The 14826-nt window shown below is 46.3% G+C and overlaps 2 protein-coding genes across 4 annotated transcripts in view; one reads left to right on the top strand and one right to left on the bottom strand.

The window, feature by feature from the left end:
• Positions 1 to 646: 646 nt before the first annotated feature.
• On the bottom strand, positions 647 to 10916 carry Supt7l (SPT7 like, STAGA complex subunit gamma). Of its 2 annotated transcripts, XM_038320717.1 has the most exons (6): positions 10820 to 10916; positions 9120 to 9243; positions 7381 to 7988; positions 5217 to 5541; positions 3580 to 3817; positions 647 to 2035 (listed from the first exon to the last, which is right to left on the bottom strand). In XM_038320717.1, exons 3-6 carry the CDS (start codon positions 7791 to 7793, stop codon positions 1773 to 1775), a joined length of 1239 nt encoding a protein of 412 aa, XP_038176645.1. In that variant the 5' UTR covers positions 7794 to 7988; positions 9120 to 9243; positions 10820 to 10916; the 3' UTR covers positions 647 to 1772. The 2 variants fall into 2 exon arrangements, with proteins under 2 accessions (XP_038176645.1, XP_038176647.1); XM_038320719.1 differs by lacking the exon at positions 9120 to 9243 and having other exon boundaries at positions 10820 to 10891.
• Positions 10917 to 10980: 64 nt separating this feature from the next.
• Positions 10981 to 14826, top strand: part of LOC119808338 (solute carrier family 4 member 1 adaptor protein) — a 31065-nt gene continuing 27219 nt past the window's right edge. For both annotated transcript variants that reach the window (XM_038320797.1, XM_038320796.1), the window contains exons 1-3: positions 10981 to 11854; positions 12077 to 12272; positions 13929 to 14051. In XM_038320797.1, coding sequence (XP_038176725.1) covers positions 11192 to 11854; positions 12077 to 12272; positions 13929 to 14051 — 982 coding nt within the window. In that variant the 5' untranslated portion in view covers positions 10981 to 11191. The remainder of the gene's footprint in view (positions 11855 to 12076; positions 12273 to 13928; positions 14052 to 14826) is intronic.

Here is a 14826-nt window from a genome sequence, read left to right as displayed (position 1 = left end):
CCCACGCTCAGGGAACCTTGGATAAGGGGTAAGAAGAATTTCAGAACCACTGGATGGGAGATGTAGCCATTGCAGTCACCAGCTCTGCAGTGGTTGTCTGTAGACCTGCACAGGACAGGCCTGCCAGCGTCGCTGTGATGCCAGGGCACCCTTCAGCCCCCCACCAGGGCCTGTTGGCAAAGAATGGTTGTTGAGGGAGGGTGGTGCAAACCTTTCCTCAGACAATTGCTGCTAAGTTGCTTTTTTTTTTTTTTAAAGATTTATTTATAGTATATACAATGTTCTGCCTGCACATATGTATGCAGGCCAGAAGAGGGCACCAGACCCCATTACAGATGGTTGTGAACCACCATGTGGTTGCTGGGACTTGAGCTCAGGACCTCTGGAAGAGCAGCCAATGCTCTTAACCTCTGAGCCATCTCTCCAGCCCCCTGCTAAGTTGCTCTTATTCCAGTAAGTTCTCACCCATGCTTGAGGCAACTCTGGGTCACACAAGACATGAAAGGAGATGTGTGTGTGGGGGGGGGGGGCGATTGTGGAGGAAGGATGGGGAATGGGACTTGTTCGAAAGAGGGAAATATTATGTACATGTATGAAATGGCCAGAGAATTTTAAAAAGAATTGGAATAACGCAAATGACTTTTTTCAAAAATAATTTATTTGTGTTTGTGCCCCAGCAAGCACCACGGCATGTAAAGGACAACTTGGAGTTTTCTTGCACCAGTGGGTCCCGGGGATCAAACTCAAGCTGCAAGTGTCTTCACTGAGCCATCTCTCTGGCTCCTCAAATGTGTTTTTAAAGAACAGCAAAGAACAACCTGAAACAAGCCAAAGGGTGCTCTGAAACAAAACCAAATGCTGCCCACCTAGCAACTGTAGCATCGGCAGCAGGCCCTGTCTGCATTCTTCACAGAAAATGAGCATGGGGGAATATGAAAGTCTATGTCAGTAGAAAGCATACTAAAAGTGAAAGGATGAGGCTGGATGGAATAATCTAGAAAAGGAAGAACTGTGGGGAAAGATAATGGCTGTCACCACAGGGCTCTCATTTTGTAAGAGGCTTGAGTAGCAGAAATGGTTTGGAAACTTGCCTGCTGAGCTCTGTTATGTTTAACTATCTCCTGTATTACTACTGGATCCCAGTGATGTGACTTGTTCCAGAATAAATGAATGAAAGTCTGACATCTATGTCATATATTTGTGACACTATGCAAGCTTTGACATTTAAGCAAAACATCTCAGGTTTGCACCTCTGCAGGGAACATCAAAGTGGCATGGTTCTTCTCAACCGTGCCAGAGAGACGGCTGAGGGAAGCTAAGAAATGTGTGATGTCCCACAGTAAAACAACAGCTGGGGACAGTGCTGCGGTCTGACTACGGCCAGTATCACAATCCATCTGTGAACAGTGGCTTTGCTGTTCTCAAAGAGTACAAAAACAATGCCAAAGTGAAATGTAACTAAGTTAAGAACCTTTTCTCCGGAATTCGGAAAGCCCACTGTATTTAGAAATAAGAATCCAGCTGGGCGTTGATAATGCACACCTTTAGTCCCAGCACTCAGGAGGCAGAGGCAGGCGGATCTCTGAGTTCAAGGCCAGCCTGATCTACAAGAGCTGGTTCCAGGACAGGCTCCAAAGCTACAGAGAAACCCTGTCTCGAAAAACAAAACAAAAACAAAAAAACTACCAAAAAACAACCAACCACTACTTATGAAAACAATCTAAACAACGCTTTCTGCTGATATAGGTCTGGACTGAAGTCTCCTTTTGAAGCTAAATCTTCCTCATCTTCTTCTTGCAGCGCTGGTTGAAAACGGGGGAGGACCCCATGAGGCTGTCAGTGGAGTGGGAACCATAGCTGCTGTCCGAGTCCTCAGGACTCTGAGGGATTCCAGCTTCACTCATGCCGGACATTGGTTCCTCAAAGACATCACTGCCCAACATGCCATGCCCAGACACATTGCCTTCTTCACTTTCTTGAGGCTCCATTTTCACATGAGCCAGGTTCCAAAGAGGAGAAGCGTTTACCTCTGCACCTAGAAATGAAGGCAAAGAGTATAAGCGCTGGGCCGAGCCAACAGCACCTGCATCTCCTGCTCAGGGCTGACGGGTGTTCTTTGTGCTGCTCGCTTCTCTTTCTCTCTATCTTTGGTTTGTCGAGACAGGGCTTCTCTGTAGCTTTGGTGACTGTCCTGGAACTAGCTCTTGTAGACCAGGCTGGCCTCGAACTCACAGAGATCCGCTTGCCTCTGCCTCCCGAGTGCTGGGATTAAAGGCGTGCGCCACCACCGCCCGGCTCCTTTGCGCTGTTTTCATTGCTGTTCTACACCTGGATTAAAGATGTCTATGGTTCAAAATGTCAGTCCCAAATTACCAACTTCTTTCATCTTTCTCTCCTTCACCTTACCCACCCCCATTGGAAAGATTATGTTTAAAGGCAGATATAGTTACAGGCCTTGCTCAGCTAGTTTATCCTGTCCTCCCCCCCCACCCCCCCGTGTGTGTGTATTATACAAATAAATCTGTAGGTATGTATGCCTATTTATATGGAGAAGCCAGAGAAGGGTGCTGGTATCTTCTATCGCTCTCTTACTGCCTTGACCTGGAAACTTATTGTTTTTGCAAGACTGGTTGGCCAGTAAGCTTTCAGGATCATCTGTCTCCATTTCCCAGTAACGGGATTACAGGCACACATAGCCAGCACCTTTTACATGGGTGCTGGGGATTTGAACTCAGGTCCTCGTGCTTGTACAGCAAGTTCTCTTACCCACTGAGCCATCTCTCTAGCTCCCTTTCCTTCCTTTTATGAGGCTGTCTTATTTTTCTGCCTTTTATTTGAGAATCCTCTGGGCCTCTCTTGCATTTTGAAGACTGTGATCACTACTTGATGCTGACATCAGTTTTCTGCTTGTCTCTCCTAACAAGAGACAGGGTCCTTGATGTCTGTATTCTGGTAATGCAACTCTGCTCTTAACTGTTAACTTCTTCCTTGCCAATAAGCCTCCCTTCAGCATGTTCAACACTGGCCTAATTCTGTTTGGGTCACATTTGAAGATTTGATACTTAAATTTCTTATGCGTTTATGTTTGTAAATAAGTAAGTATTCAAATGAATTTGCAATTTAACTGACTCAGGTAGTGAAGCAGGCAGTGTGTGGGGCAGTGATCCTAGCACAAGGGAGGCTGAAGCAGGAGGTCTGGAATTTCATATCAACATAGACTATATGGCAAGACCCTGTCTCAACAACTAAACAAATAAACATATAATTCCCTAAAAATAAAAAAGTGATGACAGACCCTAATGTCATCACAGCTATAACCAGTTTACAAGAGACCAGCTTATTCAAACCAGGCAGAACAATTTCATTCCCTTTGGTCTGCAATTTCTTAGACGACTTCTGTCAAGGAAACATGGCTACTTAACCAGAGTGTATCTTAAGGATTTACCACAGCTCTGTCTGTCCCAGCAACTTCCGTTCTGCCATGCCAGCTTTTCTCCTACTCTGAGTATGATTCTAAGATGTCACTCACTGCTAAGATGGACGGAACCCGGATCAAAATGAACACACTCTGTTCCTTACTTGAAGCTTGTGGTGAAGCCTCCACCTCCAGGTTGGACGGGAAGCGCTCACTCTGAGCTCCCAAGACCCCAATGGGTAAGGACTGGTCTCCAGAAGCAAGGTCAGCTTCCAGCTCCTCACTGACAGGGAACGTGATGTCACTCACAGGCTCCTCCTTGATCTTCACAGGCTTAGTGTCTTCCGTGGCCTTCTCAGGATTGACAATCCTTTCATATTCTTCAGAGAGCTGCTTGCTAATCTGTTGGCAAGCAAGAGTTAATTCTCCAAGGATATTTCAGAAGGAGATTGGATAGTCAAATGGTGGTACCCAAGGAGAACCCAGCAGAGTACAAGTTTTGTTTATTTTTCTTTCCTTCTGGTGTGTGTGCATGTATATATGTGTGTGTGTGTGTGTACTTGCACACTTGAGTGTATGTGTATGGAGGTCAAAGAGTCAGTGCAATTGTCTTTCCTCCAGGAATTCCCCCTGTTTCCGCCTTGCATCCCATGAGCCCTGGGGATATGAATCAGGTCATCAAGCTTTTGAGGCAAGCACTTTACTAACTGAGCCAGCCTGAAAGATGAATTTTAAAACTTCTGCTGCTAGGACTGGGTGTGCAGCTCAGTGGGAGTGCATGCTTAGGGTGTGCAAGGCCAGGCATCCCTAGCACCACAAAGCAACAAGAACAACTTCCACTGGCAATGGGAAGTTGTTTAAGGGGTTGGGTCAGAATTTATGATAGAGACATACAAAGAAAATGCGTCAGAAAATGTTTTGATTATTAATTAAAAGTTACGTAAGGCAAATAAGATCTGAGACAAAATACTGCATTTCTGTCTATAAAAATTAACAATTACGTGACCATAGCAACTTAGGAGGTTGAAAAGGGTGGAGAGTAAAGCCAACCTGCACAGTGGAATCCTGTTGCACAACAGAAACCTCTCAGACATCTGGCATATAGGCAAACACTGAGTGAAGCAGCAATCTGGACCCTGAGCAAAGTCTTTTTGTTAGACACTGAAGGTTCCTAGTCACTCTCCCTTCACCCCCCACACCCCTTCTTTTTGGTTTTTCAAGACAGGGTTTCTCTGTAGCTTTGGAGCCTGTCCTGCCACTTGCTCTGTAGACCAGGCTGGCCTCAAACTCACAGAGATCCACTGCCTCTGCCTTCCGAGTGCTGGGATTAAAGGCGTGCGCCATCACCCCATCACCGCCAAGCTCCTGGTCAATCTTAAGTGGAGAATTGAAACTGCCTAACCCTCAGGAAGTGGAGAGATATTTGTGCTCTGCCCTACCCTCAGGCGCCCTCCCAGGACTCCTTGGGTCTTCAGTTTCAGCCCTCAGAGCCATCTGAACTGCTATAATCTCCCACAATGCCTGACTCATAGTAAGTCTTTGGTAAATACTTGTTGAGGAAGACAGTCTGCGACTCCAGATATCTGTGTATGTCTTCCAGAGACAGAAGCAATGAATGGGCTGTCCACTGACTGAAAGAGGCCCTGGCATCTCACTAGGTCAGTGTGAGGACAGAGAAACAACAGGTCACAAGAAAGTGGGTTACATTCCCTGTGCGCTACGCTCCAGAACACATGTTGTAGACCCTGCAGAACATTCCCAGACTACGACACCTTTGCCGACTGCCTCAGGGTCATCTCACCTGTAGCATGTAAGTGTGATAGTCCTTGATGCGGTGCTGCCAGAACTCCTGCAGGGAGAGCACGCTGCCAATCCCCACTTCATGGAACACCTGCTCCATGACATCAGGGAAAGGGGTCTGTCCCAGCCTGGCCTCCCGGTCTACGGCAAAGCGCAGCAACTTGGTGAACTTGAGGCAGTACTCATGTGCTACGTCAGTTAGGGTCTCCAGGACACTTTCGTTAGCACACTCAAAGCCTGCATGCGCCAAGATTGTGGCCACTGCTTGGTAGAGGAGCTGCCGACAGGAATGCCTGCTGAGTTCAGTCACTGGTTCTCCTTTTCCGCTGAAAGTGGAGACATTGGCAGCGTTACTTGTGTACTTGCCAAGGGGACCAACCTGTCTCACCGGGGGCTCTACAGTTCCAGTAATCCCTGGCCGTGTTGCAGGTAAACAGTCACCTTCCTGCTCTTCTCAGGGCATGAGTCCCCAGTTACATAGTTGGAACAGGCCATGGATGTCTAAAATAAACAGTGCAGGAGAATGGCAAAGGTATCAGATCCCTGGAGATTGGAGCTACACAGCTGTGAGCCAGCCATATAGGTGCTGGGAATAGCATCTGCTTCCTCTGTAAGCGCAATGAGTGTTCTTACCCACAGTGTAACCCCTCCAACCCCTCTCAACATTTATTGGCCTTCTGCCTTCCTCTGGAAAGGGAACTATGTTGTAAATAAAAATAAAGCAGAGAAGAAAATCCCTGCTCCTTTGTTTAAGTCGCTATGCTCTGTAGAGGTGGGGGCCTGAAGAGCCACTCATGCATTTAACTATGCTCTGTTCAACAGCAATACTGTATGTTATGGACAGCTGAGAAAGAAGACAGCAACTAACTTTTCATTTAACATGTTCATGGCCAGTCTATCTGGTTAAAAGCATCAGAAGTGCCTACTAAAGAGCTAATTACTATCACTTAATTTGAGCAATATATGGACTTTTGTTTCCTCCCTTGTAGTGCTGGGATCTGAACTCAGGGCCTGCACAAGCCAGCAGTGCTCTACACTGAGCTATGTCCATAGTCTATATAGACTTCTTTAATGGAAAATGATGTTCTGGCACCTTGTAGCTGGTATTATACGTATAAAACAAACTAGCTTCAAACTGTGTGTGTATGTATGAGTGTGTGTAGAAGCTTGATACACGTATATGTGTGCACAATGCTTGTAGGCCTGTGGTGTCATTCCTATTGGATTTTGAGACAGGGTCTCTCACTGCAACCTGCAACTTGCTGATTAGGCTGTGGTTCGCTGATTAGGCTAGGTTGGCCAGCCGGCGAGTGCCAGGGATCCTCCTTTCTCTGCCTTCCCCACAATGGGATTACAATCCTATACCACTGTGCCCAGATTTTTAACTGGGTTCTCAAACTCAGGTTCTCATGGTAAGCATTTTACTGACTGAGCAGTCTCCCTGGCTACGGCCGTGTATTTTATGGCAGGGTCTTTCCTTGTCCTGTAGCTCACCAAGTGGGTTTGCTGATTGGCTAAGAGAGTCTCGGGGATGTTTGTCTCTGTTTTCCCAGTGCTGCAATTATAAATGCCTGGCTTTTAAATATGGGTTCTGGGGACAGAACACGGGATCAACCAGTTTACTGACTAAGCCATTGCCCCAGTCCCTGGGTATGGTCATCATTCTCCTTAACAATTAAAATAGGAACTTGACAAAAAAAATTATAAAATTGTAGTAATACCATGAATTTAATACAGAACAACAATATTTTGTTGAATGAAATTATATTACCCCTCAAGAAATGGGAATGTGGTGGTTACTGTAACAGGCTTTCTTCTTCTTATTGCTAGGCCATGGCTCTACCACTGAGCAATGTCCCCAGCCTCTTTTAACCTTTTATGTATCAGTGTATTATTTCACTTTTAGTAAAATATCTGGCACTAACAGGCACTTAATAAATGCCTATTGTATTAGAAAATTAAAAAAATACGAACTCTAGATTCTCAAGATTTGGATGAATGTTTGAGACACCCCAGGAATGACATGAGCGGTGTCAGCCAAGTCAATCACTCCCACATCAGTCTCCTCACACAGAAGTGGAAATGCTCCGATAAGCTTAACAGGATCTCTGGTGGGGAGGGGATCTCGTTTAACAAAAAGGCAACAGAGCAATGCTTTGTCTTACCGGTAAAAGTCACTCTCTGGGTCACTGTGCCGGATCTGGAATGGTGCATTGGGATTTTTACAGTCTAAAGGCTGGAGGTCATCAGGAAGAGGAGGTGACCCAGGGCAGGAGGGAAGAGGTTCAGTCTCCTCAGCCTTCACGCCGTCTGTCTGCTGCTGATTCTGGGTCTGAGCAGTGGCAATGAGGCTGCGAAGGCGTCGGTTGTGCTGGATCAACTGGATGGTGTGGATGGTGAGGCTGCACGGCTCTGAGGGGATGTCCAGCATGGTCGGGGGTTTGGGCTTGCTGGCCGAGGGCTGGTGCAGGGGCGGGTCATGGACTTCCACCAGGCGGAACTCTCGCGGGAGCAGATCAAAGGAACTTCGGTTGGTCTGTCCTGATGGGATGGGTATCTCTCCCCAGTATCTCAACATTTTAGAGCACGCAGAGAAGAGCTCCCAGGTTTAATGTAGTTGATACCCTACAGGTAATGTGTTTAAGTCTCTGGCAATTGTAGGTCATAGGCTTCTCTAGTAAAAAATATGAAGTCCATGCAGTTCTTACATAAAAAGCAAGTTAAGATCAATTTGAAATCAGTGTTTGCAAAACTCTAGAGGAAGGATGTTCTCCTTGAAGAAATTAAGAGAAAAATAATTGTCAGAAGCCAATCACATAATGACAATTCCTCTTGGACCGAAGGACAGAACAACAATCTAAGTCGTTAGTAGATCAACTGCAGTGATGGTGTCTGGGACTCTAACATACACACTGTCGAGTTTACTTCACTAATTTCTTACCAGAATACCCACCATGCCTAACTCTTTACAAAGTGTGAAACTTAAATGGGAGGTCTAGAGTATTTCCAGAGTATTTTGACACAGTTGTGCTACATTAATAGGAAAAAGAGAGTAGCCTTAAAAATACTAACGGATAGCCAGATGCAGTAGCACACGCCTTTAACGCCAGCACTCTGGAGGCAGAGGCAGGCAGATCTCTGAGTTTGAGGCCAGCCCGGTCTAATGGAGTGAGATCCAGGACAGCCGGGGCTACACAGAGAGACATTATCTTAAAAATAAAACAAACAAAAAATACTAATAGATGGTTCTTATCCTATGCCGTGCCTGAGTATATTTTCATTCATCCTGGTGGGAACATTCATGAACATTTAATCTACCCTTATGCTTTCCAATTCTACACATACATGACAGAATAAAGGAGGTTTCTTTGTGTGTGCATGCACACGGAGGCCAGAGATTAGCCTCGGGTGTCGTTCCTCAGCATCTCTCTTGCTTTTTGAAATAGCACCTCTCACTGGAACCTAGGCTTGCTGATCATTCCAGACCAGTGAGCTCCAGGGACCCGCCTACTTCTGCCTCCCCAGAACTAAGTTTATAAACACATGCAACCATACCTGGGTTTTTTATATGGGCTTTGGGAATCGAACTCAGGTCCTCAAGCTTGCAATGGCAAGTATATTACAGACTGAGCTGTGTTCCTAGACTGAAGCGAAGCGACTTCAGCTGCCTTCTAACTGGTGTCCCTTCCTCTAGTCTTCCTCAGAATCTGACCTATCCCTTACATTGCTGCTGGGCTTGCTCTCGTTTCCTTTTTATGGTACTGAAACTTGAACACAGGCTAGGCTGTGTCTTATCACTGAGCCACACCTCCAGCCTGCTTTTGTTTTGCTTCTTGGTGTCAGACAAACTCCAGCTGAAGGCATCCTGATGCCTCTTGGAAAATGTCAATATTCTGAGCCTTACCACTCAATGAAGCCTACAATCTGTCTTCCATTTACATCTCCAGATTCAATGCCTAAATGTCTCTTCAGGTTCAATACACATCGGTTGACTACCGGACATTTTGTGAAGGTTCACGCTCTTTGTCCTGAGGTGAGAAAAACAGAAATAAAATATCTTAGTATAGTATCATCCAGTGACTGCTGAAGGCATGGACTCGGTGCCCTGCAGGCACACAGAGGGGTTTCCTACATTAAATGACCTAAGTTCTAACAATATCACACTACTCAGTTTTCTTTTTTCTTTGCAATTTTTTTTTTTTAACATTTACTTCTTTTGGTATGAGTTTGGGGGTGTGTATGTAGAAGTCAGAAGACAGCTGTGAGAGTCAGTTCTCTCCTTCCTCCACGTGGGTTCCAGGGATTGAACCCGGGTTGTCAGGTTTGGCAGCAATTGCTTTTACCAGCTGACCCTCAGTTTATTTTCTTTGCTAAGATTTTATTTTCTTATCGTTTTGGTTTTTTGAGACAGGGTTTCTCTGTGTAGTTCTGGAACTCTCTCTGTAGACCAGGCTGGCCTTGAACTCACAGAGATCTACCTGTTGGGATTAAAGGTGTGTACCATCACTGCCCAGTGCCAAGATTTCCTTTTTCTTGTGTTTGTGTGTGTCCTACATATATGCAGGCTTCCCAAGGAGACCTAAAGAGGGCATCAGATCCCATGAAGCCTGAGGTACAGGCAGTTGTGAGCTGCCCTGGCGTGGGTACTAGGAATGGAACTCAGGTCCTCTGGAAGAGCAGCAAGCACTGTTAACCACTGAACCAACTCTCTAGCCTCACTACTCAGCTTTTGAGAACATCAGACATTTTCATAATTGACCCTATGAGCTGTGTCCTCTGTCAAGAATCCTATGCCACCCTCTACATTTTTTTTTTTCCTGAGACAGGGTTTCTCTGTGTTGCTTTGGAGCCTGTCTTGGAACTAGCTCTTGTAGACCAGGCTGGCCTCAAACTCACAGAGATCCGCCTATCTCTGCCTCCCGAGTGCAGGGATTAAAGGCGTGCGCCACCACCACCCGGCCTCACTCTCTTTATCAGACTTGAATTCGTTCTTTAATATAACTGAAATCACCACCCCCAATATTTCCCCCAATTACATCCTTTCTTTGTATTCTCACATCGATTTGCGTTTATCCCTGAACCTTAGCTTTAACTGACCTAATCACCTGCATTCTCCCGCCTGTTATGGCTACCATCTTGGTAGACTGTCTGGGCATCTGTTAAAGACTAACAATATGAACTATTGTTTAGTTAAAATTTTTAACAATCCTGTGAAAAAAGGAACATTACTATTTCCAGTTTTTCAGACGTGGAAGCTGTGGTCCAGTGTCATGCCAATGTCATAAATACCAAGGCTGAAAGAAAAGATAGGTTTCCAAGGCCAGGTTCGTAAAGTCACTGAACATGCTGCCTCAATAATTCATTCCAAAAATAATAAAAAAGAATGGACTAACTAACAAGAAAGTGTCTTCTTCCCTAACTTCACAAAGGGAGTTAAAGGGATATCAAGTTTAAGTCCGGAAGGAGCAGGGTCGGGGGTTCCGTGATCACGACCATCAGGTTTAGGCGCCAATCACAGGATCCTGGGAAGTCTGATTTCCAGGAGAGCAGTAAAAAAAGGGGGAACTCTGGACTTGAAACAGATAGCAAATCTCAAATACTCACCGCCGTGTTGCAGGAGCGGTCTACGCGGCTGTCCGACTCTGACAGGTTCGAGCGACGACTAGGTCAAGAGGCTAGTTTATTGATTAGTGGTCCAAGCCTCCGGAAGCGCTTCTTTTCAAGCGCCCGATGACACAGGAAGTTATTACCAGCCGGTTGCAACGCCTAAAAATGTCCACGTTCTGCCCAACACCACGATAACGTTCCTTCCCGGTATTCACATCTTTACAACTCTGTGAGTCTTCAAAGAGGAACGCCAACATTGCCGCCCATAAAAGCGGCAGGAAGCTGGGCAGGAGATACGTGTGTGGGAACGTGGAGAACGAGGGCCCGGGATTTCGGAGGGACACGTTTTGAGGTTGCATCCGACTGAGGATGGCTGATACTACCTCTCAGCCAGAGCCGCCAGCCCCTCAGGAAGTCAGTAGCGAGTTTAAGAAGCCTGTTTTGCCGGTGTTGCCAGCTGTGCGAAGTAAGGCTCCAACCTCCGGTCCCGCAGTCCCTGAGGATGTGGAGAAGGATTGCCCCTCGGTGCTGCTGGACCCCGGCTGTAGGGAGCCCGAGGTCCCATCGACTCAGCCGGATAACGGGGAGACTGGGAGTCCACCGGCGGAGCAGCTCCCGTCCCCGCGGGTAGCTACTGCTTCTGGCGGTCCGGCCCGGGCTCCCCCATACCAAGAGCCATCGTGGGGCAGCCCAGCCACGGCCCCGTACAGTCTCGAAACTCTGAAGGGTGGCACCATCCTTGGCACCCGCACCTTGAAAGGGATGAGCTGCTGCCTTTTCGGGAGGCTTGCTAACTGTGACATATGCCTGGAGCATCCTTCCGTGTCTCGGTACCATGCGGTGCTACAGCACCGGGGGTCTGATCCCGACGGAGAAGCTGACAGTCATGGGCAGGGCTTCTATCTCTATGATCTGGGAAGTACCCACGGTACTTTCCTCAACAAAACTCGCATCCCTCCCCGCACTTACTGTAGAGTTCACGTTGGGCATGTTTTTCGCTTTGGAGGCAGCACCCGGCTCTTTATCCTTCAGGTAAGTAGAAAAGTCTAAAGTAAGAATCTTGGGATTTACTATGCTGGGATTCTGAGTTTCTTCAAGGTTTAGTTGAGGAAAAAAAGATTCTCCCAGTAACCAGTGACAAAAGCATAAGTATCAGTCTGGACCCACAGGTCTGTGTACACTGTGTATCTCTGAAAATAATTTCTCCTTTCCTGAATCCATACATGTGTATATTTCCCCCCCTTGATTCATTAGGGGCCAGAGGAAGACCGAGAGGAAGAATCTGAGTTAACAGTAACACAGTTGAAGGAACTGCGCAAGCAGCAACAGATGTTATTGGAGAAGAAGATGTTAGGTGAAGACTCAGATGAAGAAGAGGAAACAGATACCACCGAAGGGAAGAGAAATACTAGTGGCCAAGATGATGAGATGGGTTGCACGTGGGGCATGGGTAAGACATTGCAAATGGAAGTTCTGAGTTCATTACCAGTGACGCTCTTCAATGCTTCTGATCATACAGTTCTTCGTGGCTCTTCGATATAGATGTAGGGCAAACATAACTTGGAAATGAAGTAACCAAAGCCCAGGTTCATTAACTTTAGTGTTATAGAAAAATTGAACTGTGGGTACTATACAAGCTCTTCCTCACTGTATAATTTGCTTATTGCTTTCCCACACTCGCCAGGTGGTGGTGGCGGCGCACGCCTTTAATCCCAGCACTGGGGAGGCAGAGGCAGGTGGATCTCTGTGAGTTTGAGGACAGCCTGATCTACAAGAGCTAGTTCCAGGACAGGCTCCAAAGCTACAGAGAAACCCTGTCTCAAAAAAAAAAAAAAAAAAAAAAAAAAAGAACACAGTCACAAACAGACACACACATGCAATATTAAATAATTATTACTGGAGGGCATGGAAAACTTACTTCATTTTGTTGACCAAGAAACCAGCATTTGATATTTAACCTTCCAGGCTATTTTCACAAAGTACAAAAAATTCAAGAGACTATCCAATATATCCACAAACACCAGACATTTTGGAAGATGGATACTCGGGTTTATAAAAAGACAGAAGTCAGAAGCTAACAGGGCTTGTGACCCACACCTTTAATCCCAGCACTCAGGAGGCAGAGACAGGGTAGATCTCTATGAGTTGAAGGCCAGCTTGATCTGAGTTTCAGGACAGCCAGAGCTACATTATGGAGAGACCCAGTTTCAAAAATCTAAAAAGAAAGCAGTTGTGGACTGATGGATTACACTCAGTAGGTACAGGTGTCTGCTGCCAATTGTAATGACCCAAGTTTGATCCCTGGGACTCACGTGGTGGAAAGAGAGAATGGATTCCCACAAGCTGTCCTTTGACCTCCATGTGCTCTGCGGCACTTGTATGTCTGTGGCCTATACATGTAAAGTGTCAAGACTAAGTCAGAAACCATTAGCATGCCAGAGTTAGCGTCAGAAAAGGGAACAGTCACGATGAGTAAGACCCGCGTAGGCAAGAAAGAGGCCGATATGCTACAGCACTCAGTGCTTTCCCAAAGTGTAGCAGGTAAATGTTGTCTCAAAGTGATGGAAAGCAAAAAGGTGCCATGGAAACAATCTTGTCTCTTATGTAATTTAGAAAACTAAAAGGGAAAAGATTCTTCCAGTCACTAGTGACAAAAACCATAAAGATCAGTCTGGACCCACAGGTCTGTGTACATTGCTGTATCTCTGAAAATAATTTCTCCTATCCTGAATCCATACATGTATATATTTTCCCCTTTGATTCATTAGGGGCCAGAGGAAGACTGAGAGGCAGAATCTGAGTTAACGGTAACACCGTTGAAGGAACTGCGCAATTTTTGATTTGTGGTTGTTCATCCCATGCCCTCAAATATCTTTTAATCACTTTATAGGTGTGTGTGTGTGTGTGTATGTGTGTGTGTGTGTGTGTATCCTGAAACATTATCTCTGTAGTCAGGCAATCTCACAATCCTGCTCAGTCTCCTGAGCAGTGCTTACAGGTGTGTGTCACTGTGCCAGCTCTTGTGTTCTATCCTTACTCCGCCTAGAAGGATCGTGGATGCCATTCACACACCTTCTCAAAGAACATTTGTTCTTGTGCCCTGCAGGCGAGGACGCTGTAGAGGATGAGGCTGAAGAGAACCCCATCGCCCTGGATTTTCAGCAGGACCGGGAGGCGTTTTATATAAAGGATCCGAAGAAGGCTCTCCAAGGCTTCTTTGACAGGGAAGGTTCGTAAGGGAATGCGGCTCTGACCCTGGCAGTGAGATGTTTGCATAGCAGTGCTGTTTCCTAAAGCTTTCCGTTGGGCCTCATACATGTAAACAATTTATTTTAGCTGTTGTCTTCCTTGTTTGGTTCTTGCCCTGTGCCCTGTCTCTGGCTTTGCCTATTCTTTATTCTTTGTGGCGCTGAGGCTCAGCCCCTTGGTCTGTGCGGGAAGCGGGAAGCTGTCCTCTCCACCCCTGAGCTGCACCAGCAGCCCAGGTTGTTTTGTTTCGTTTTGAAAACAGCAAACTCTAGTTTACCTTTCTTTTCATTTTAAAGAAATAGTTTAAACACATTCTTCTCAAAAGATCTCGGACTTAGTGGTAGGAAATGAAGCACAGCCTTAGAATTTATTGTTTCTAATCCATATGGTCTGTTCTAATCAATACTTTCTAGTGTGCGTGTGTTCTGGAAAACCTGAGGTGTTGTCCTCAGAAGCACCATTCTCCTCCTTGGAAATGGGGTCTCTCTGTCCTGGGGCTCGCTAATCGCACTAGACTGGCTGGCCTCAAACCCCCAGGGACCTCTCGTCACTGCCCCTCCAGGGCTGGACCGCAAGTGTGTGCCACTATGCCTGATGACTGGGCAACTTTGCCTTTGGACTGGGGCCTTGGACTCTGGTCCTTATACTCTCTAGGCAAGCGCTTTTCCAACTGAGCCATCCCGTACTGCCCCTGGGCTTTTCAGTTCTTAGAGCAGATTCTACCTTCATGTGATAAGAAAAGTTCTCAGGGAGAA

The sequence above is a fragment of the Arvicola amphibius genome, chromosome 2, assembly GCF_903992535.2.
Source record: "Arvicola amphibius chromosome 2, mArvAmp1.2, whole genome shotgun sequence".
Lineage (NCBI taxonomy): Eukaryota > Metazoa > Chordata > Mammalia > Rodentia > Cricetidae > Arvicola > Arvicola amphibius.
Note: the sequence above shows the minus strand (reverse complement) of the source record. Positions and strands in the feature narration are given on the sequence as shown.

What these genes read in the sequence shown, in the direction of transcription:
- Supt7l (XM_038320717.1), bottom strand. Translation starts at nt 7,793, where the DNA reads ATGTTGAGATACTGGGGAGAGATACCCATCCCATCAGGACAGACCAAC. An exon ending in CCAGAGAGTGACTTTTACCG is followed by an intron (nt 5,542 to 7,380) that starts GTAAGACAAAGC and finishes CTCCACTTTCAG; the next exon opens with CGGAAAAGGAGAACCAGTGA. An exon ending in ATCACACTTACATGCTACAG is followed by an intron (nt 3,818 to 5,216) that starts GTGAGATGACCC and finishes GCTTGCCAACAG; the next exon opens with ATTAGCAAGCAGCTCTCTGA.